Source organism: Balaenoptera acutorostrata, chromosome 17 (genome assembly GCF_949987535.1).
Source record: "Balaenoptera acutorostrata chromosome 17, mBalAcu1.1, whole genome shotgun sequence".
Lineage (NCBI taxonomy): Eukaryota > Metazoa > Chordata > Mammalia > Artiodactyla > Balaenopteridae > Balaenoptera > Balaenoptera acutorostrata.
Genome location: NC_080080.1, coordinates 12,683,537 through 12,689,536, shown reverse-complemented (window position 1 = coordinate 12,689,536; position 6,000 = coordinate 12,683,537). Strand labels below are relative to the sequence as shown.

The window sequence follows — 6,000 nt, the reverse complement described above, 5'->3', positions numbered from 1 at the left end:
CTTTTAAGCAGTGAAGGGGCTAAATTCTCATAGTTCCTACAATGCCTATACAGATGAATGAGGTTTGACAACTGGAGCTCAGAGACCTACCTGTCCAGACCCTCGCAGGAAGCCAGGCACAAAACAAGTGTTCCATGATTATAAGTGAATCTGTGTAGTAGGCGGAACACGGAGCATCACCTGAAGTTTTTTTTTTTTTTTCTAGAGAGGAGAACCATTCACTTCCGGAAGAAGCCACTGGAATAGGAGAAACCGCGTAAGACAGGGGAGGGAGGGAGGGGCCTAAGGCCGCTGGGTGGGTTAAAATGATACGGGAGGTAAGGCACTGGGTGGGGGACAGAGAGGCAGCCTTCGCTTCCATAATGTTGAAATCACACACTTGTGTGTCTATCTTTTCACCGGACTGTGACCTCCTTCTACGGCTTGTGTCCCCATCGCCTAGCAGGGCGCCTGGTTCCCCTAAGTGCTCCATAGATGATGAACTGAACGGAGACAGCTCCTTGCTTCGGTCCGGTCCTGGGCTCTTGAAGAGAAAGCAAGATAAACACATTCCCCGCAGGAGGCCAGAGTTCTCTTGTTCCTTTGGGGGAGACTACTGGGCATTCACAGGGGTAGTTTAATACTCCGGAGTGGAGGGATTGGTGCAGACAGCGGGCCCTCTGCATGGATTTGTCATCCTCAGCCCTGGGGGACAGCTGGAGACGTCGAAGGAGGTGGGAAGGTGCGTGAGCCCCTCTTACCAGGCCCGCAGATGCTGGTGGTACCCAAGGAGGCGTCCAGATCACTAGGGATAGAGCTAAGCCAGGGGTCTTCTGCGCGAAGTGCTCCCATCTCAGAGGATCTTAGTTCACCTATTTCAGTGAACTCGCCTTCTCCATCTGGCAAGTGGGAAGACTCTCTGCCTCCAGGACCCCTGGGGGCGGGGCGGGAGACAGAGAGCAGGACTGCTGAAACCGCTGCACGCAAGTGAATGGGCATCACCACGGGGTTCGAGCTGGCTCCCTCAGGCCGCGGCGCGAGCGCGGCCAGGACCCGCAGCCCGGTGCGGCGCGTGCCCTCCCCGCGCCATCTGGGCCCCCGGCGGCCCAGGCCCTCCCCGCCTCCGGCGCGGCCCTCCGCGGCAAGATGCCCCGAGCCGCTCCGGCCGCGGGCGGAGGGGCTCGCGGGGCGGCGGGCCGGGCGGCGGGGAGCTCGGGGGCGCGGGCAGCGCTGGGGCCGAGGACGCACGCGGCCAGTCGGGCGGCGCGCGCTTTCCCCTCCCCCGCAGCCCGGAGCGCGAGCCGCCGTGACGTCACGGGCCGCCCTCCAGCCCCGCGCTCCAGCGGGCCGAGCGCGTGCGGCCGCCGAGCACATGGGCCCGCGGGCCGGGCGGACTCCAGGCGGCCGGGACCCGGAGGACCAGCGAGGGGCCGCGAGCGAGGATGGGCCCCGGCACGCGCCCGGAGCCCCCTGAGTGGATTTCCACGCCGAAAGGCTGTTGGCGGCCCCGGTGACCTGCGGAGACGCGGTTGGATCCACCTTCCAGTAAGTTAGAATTCTGTCCTCTGCCTTTCTGGAAACTCGGAAGCCTCGGCCTTGAGGGTCGGGATGCGCGGTGAGTAACTGGACGGCAGGAAGGGGCTTTCGGATGCCAATGTGTGTGTTCACCGTGCACTTTTCTCATCCCCAGACTCTGGACTGGCAGCGAGTTTGGGCGTTTGGGGTGGGGGGAGGGGAAGAGGGTGACATCAAATGGCCCTTGCAGTGAGATAATTCTGGATTTGTGCTCTTGCTGAAAGGTGTGTTATTATCTAACCTCCAAATAGAGACCCCCCCTCCCATCGGTACGGGTTCGGATTCGCAGAGACGGTCTGGAGGCCCCTTTTGCTAACCGAGAGGTCTGTGAACCATAAGATGCGACCTCCATCCTTTGACCATCTCCTCCCCCTTAACCCCTACAAGGTGATTTCCGAAAACTCAGCAACTCTGTTTTTTGAAACTTTCTCTGCTTTTGCATTGCACTTACTGATTTGCCGGGGCCCTCACACCCCTATCATGGTAATTCTTTTGGCATGGATTGTTGATTTGGTTAGATTTATCTTCCCTAGGCTAATGTGCTCTTATTTATGCCAGTGTTTGTGGTCCGGAGTGTAGACTTTCCGGAAGGGCAGCCATGAGGCTGCATGTGTTCGGTGCGTGGATACACCATGAATTTTCCTGATAGTTGGCAGGCATGGGATATTCTTGTGTTCACTCGAGCCCCTGACTTCAGGCCCTTCTGTAAGTTGGGAGAAGAGAGGAAATCCCTTGTGAGGGGTTTTAGGGAGAAGAGGGTGAGGTTGTGGTGTTTCCTTTCTGGTCTTCTGTTCTCCAGAGAGAGGCCGGCAGCCCTGTCTCATCCCTCCGTTCCCCCACCACTTGGCGTCCTGGCTACTGGAGCTGTTTAGTTGCTGGAGAAAACCCTGAAGAAACGTGTGTTTGTCTGCGGTGGCTGGGCGGGGCCCTGAGGAGGTAGGGACTGCATCTGCTCTGCTGCTTGTCATAGGGTGTCACAGGCCTCTTTTGCATACTGGCAGTGACAAGTTGAGGCTTGTTCATTTGACACAGTCCTGTGGTCACAGCGAATCTCTCTAAAGCTCTAACCCGTGGAGAAGGGGCTTGTATGGATCCTCTGAACTCTGAGTGGGACTTCCTGAAAGATTTATTAGGAGAAGAACCTTCCTGGAAGCAGCAGAAGAACAAACACAGAATCGCTGGCTGGGCAGAGCCTCGTGGCCTGGTCTCCACTGTTTGGGAGCAGTTACATCTTGGAGGTGAGGAGTACCTCGTGGTCTGAGGCCTTGGCACGAGGGCCCGACTGGAATTCCATGCATGGGTCTGGTGATGGAAAGGCTCGGTGGGTGCAGGGCAGGTCATAATGCTGTACCCAGTGAACTCCCCGGGGGGATCTGTTACGTGATCACATTTGTTTTGCCTGGTTAAGCGTGGCTTTTATTGTTGTTGTTGCTTTGCTGACTTTGAGTGCAGAATTTTGCATAAACCAGGCTTCCCCTGAAAAGTAGAAGAAATCAGTTTCTTTTTCTGGTTGCTTTTCCTCTCTCTTCCTCCGTCTCTGCTCCGTCCCTCCCCCATGCTGTCCGGTTTGTCCTTTCTGTCCAGGGCTGGAGCTTTTCTGGACTGGAAAGAGGGAGTTCTTCTTCTCAGTTCTGAAATATCAGAACCCACCCCTCCCGCCCCCCCCAGCCCGGCAACTGATTTGTGTGATTGCTGGTCTGAAACCCGTTGAATTCTCACCGTCCATATCCAGTTGATCTCTTGTGCTGTAGCTTTTTTTCCTTCTTCCTAAATGGCAGGCAGGCAGGCTGGGTTTGGGAGTCTGTGTCCCAGGGCCTTCTGCCTGCCCGGGATGGACACTTTTCTCAGACAGCTCAACTAAAGAACCTCCTGGACGATAAGGCAGCCTTCCTTTATTCCTCTTTGTGTGATTCTCTCTGAATTTGGTCACACCAGTGGCGGTGTCGACCCTTTCCTGCGGAAGTGAGGACCTGGGATAGTTGCTGGTCCATATTCTTTGGCGAGGTAGCCGCGGGCCTGCTAACGAATGGCTGCACTTCACTGTGTGTTTTAGATGTCAGATGGCCTCCTGGATGCTCAAGCTTGTTACTTTGTATTTCCTTTCACAGTTGGCTGGAGACATGGCATTCTCCTTGTTTTTTTTTTTTTTTAAACTCCGGATGCTGGTTTGTAATCTCTTTAAGAGGCCAGGACTCCTCCTTTATATACTCTGTGTCTGCGGGGTGGGGGGAGACCCTGACTCAAGATGGAAACAGAGCAACAACGTGGAATAATTTTGACCATGGATGAGTTCCCGTTGATGGTCACTTCTACCCCTTCCCTAGAAAACCTCAGAAACTGTAGGCCTTACAGGAGAATGCTGCTAAAATGGGTTCTTTGACGGGTTCTTCCTCTATCTATTCCATTTTTCTGGTCCCCAGTAATCTAAGGATCTAATAACAGTAATAGTAAATGATAATAATAATACCTTCCTTTCTTTTTTTTTTTTGGCCATGCCGTGTGGCACGCGGGATCTTAGTTCCCCCACCAGGGATCGAACCTGCACCCCCTGCAGTGGAAGTGTGGAGTCTTAACCACTGGACCGCCAGGGAAGTCCCAATAATAGAAGTAGTTTCTATAGTAACATTGAAATCGTATATCAGGCCAAGCATGTTCTTCCCATTTCATGCTCCCTATAGCCTCACCAAGGCAGTTATGATAAAATGTCTAGCAGTGATGGAGTTCTTATTACAGGCCAGCCTCAGTTCTAAATGCTTTAGATATGTTATCTCATTTAATCTCCCAACCATCACATAAGGTAGTAGTATTATTACTATTATCACTATTTTGCAGATGGGGGACCCACAGCTCAGAGAGATTAAAAATATCCCTACCCTCACCGCCAGGTCACACAGCTAAGGCGTGGCAGAGCCACTGGGATTTGGACCTGGGCCATCTGACTCCCTGGGCCTCCTCCTAGAAGTTAGAGGACAGTGAAACTAAAAGCAAGCAAAGAATGCTTCTCGGCCTAGAGCAGGAGGGTCAGGTGTGTTCTCCAGTCTGCCCTCCTCAGCCTGGCACAGATGGAAACCCCAAACCTTGTGTGAAGACACTGCCTGCTCTGGCTGCCGGCCTGTTCCACTAACACTGGGGTCAAGAAGCCATGGGAGGAGGGCTCCAGTGTTTGGAAAATTCTGGACGGGGGTCTGGGGAGCGGGGCCTCTGGGGCCCACGCAGAGCCTCAGTCTTGGTGTGAAATCTATGGGCATTTGCAAAACGCTACATCCAGGCGTCCTGCCTGGCTTTGTGACCAGCATATAATCACTGTGAACATTCAGAGCAGATGGGAGACAGAGCTCTTTCTGCAAATGATCACATACCCTCCCCCCCATCCCCTGCCCCCGCCCTCCAAACTATCTGAGTACCTGTCTCTCTCCTGGGTGTGTTTTGGTCCTGTAGCAGCCCTAACAATACAAGGATTGTGGTGGCCCCTCTCCCAACCCTGTCATTAAAAACAAAAACAATGCCAGCCCATAAACACAAGACTCACACGAGGCCAAAATGGTCTCAGTCATTTTTTAATTCCAGAATTCTGAATGTTTTTCTTCTATTTTCTCGTCCTCTTTTTTTTTGAGGGGGGCAGGCAGGGGTATGGGGTGTTGTTTTGCTGGTGCCTGGTGGGTAATCTGAGCCCCAGGGTTATTTGTTTACCTGCCTCTTTTCCCTCCTGGACCCTGCATTTCTTGGGAGCAGCAGGGGGTGGGGAAGGGGCGGGGGATGCTGGCAATCATCTTCATCTGGTGGCTCACGCAGCCCTGGGACTTTGTTGGATCAGGTGGCTGTCAAGAACTGCTTTATTTTCAAGGAAACAAGGATGCTCGGTCTCCAGTCATTGTCTTCTTACATGTGAAACAGCCCCACACTGGGGGAAGCAGAGGATTTGCCCTGAGGGAAGGGACAGTGTAGAAAGGAAGGGAGACTGAAAGCCTCAGAAGGCACCTGGGTCGCCTGAGGGGCGGTGCAGACCTGGGTTCCTTTGGGGCAGGTTACTTGACCTCTGTAAGCCTGTTTCCTCGCCTATGAAACGGGGATGGTAAAGCACCAGCTTCACCGGTGGCTGTGAGGAGGAAATAGGGGATGAACAGCTGGCGGGCGTTCAGCACAGCGCCTGGGCTCCTGGTAAGTGCTCAGCAAAAGTTGGCTAATATTATTACTGTTACAATTATTGGGTTTTATTACTTCCTGTGGCTGCTTGGAGTGGTGGTTTCTGAATACGTTTTAATGTGTAAAGGTAACATTCTGGTTACATAGATCATAAAATGGCAGTGACTTCACTAGTGTTCTTTGCAAGCATCTGAACAAAACACTGGGTAATAGATGTAAGAAAGATAGAAATGGGGAGAGGTCTCAGAAAGGACGGGACTCAGAGGGTGCCCCTCAGGTGTCAGCCTGCTTTTTAAAATATAT

General features: G+C 53.5%; 2 protein-coding genes across 3 annotated transcripts in view; one reads left to right on the top strand and one right to left on the bottom strand.

Moving 5' to 3' along the window:
- Positions 1 to 267: 267 nt before the first annotated feature.
- Positions 268 to 1,597, bottom strand: LOC130705520 (uncharacterized). The gene is made up of 2 exons (XM_057532005.1): positions 741 to 1,597; positions 268 to 523 (listed from the first exon to the last, which is right to left on the bottom strand). Exons 1-2 carry the CDS (start codon positions 1,351 to 1,353, stop codon positions 417 to 419), a joined length of 720 nt encoding a protein of 239 aa, XP_057387988.1. The 5' UTR covers positions 1,354 to 1,597; the 3' UTR covers positions 268 to 416.
- Positions 1,598 to 2,496: 899 nt separating this feature from the next.
- The window catches only part of LOC103017685 (uncharacterized), a 383,445-nt gene continuing 379,941 nt past the window's right edge, over positions 2,497 to 6,000 (top strand). For both annotated transcript variants that reach the window (XR_009005786.1, XR_009005787.1), the window contains exon 1: positions 2,497 to 2,792. The gene's annotated coding sequence lies outside the window, so the exon portion shown is untranslated. The remainder of the gene's footprint in view (positions 2,793 to 6,000) is intronic.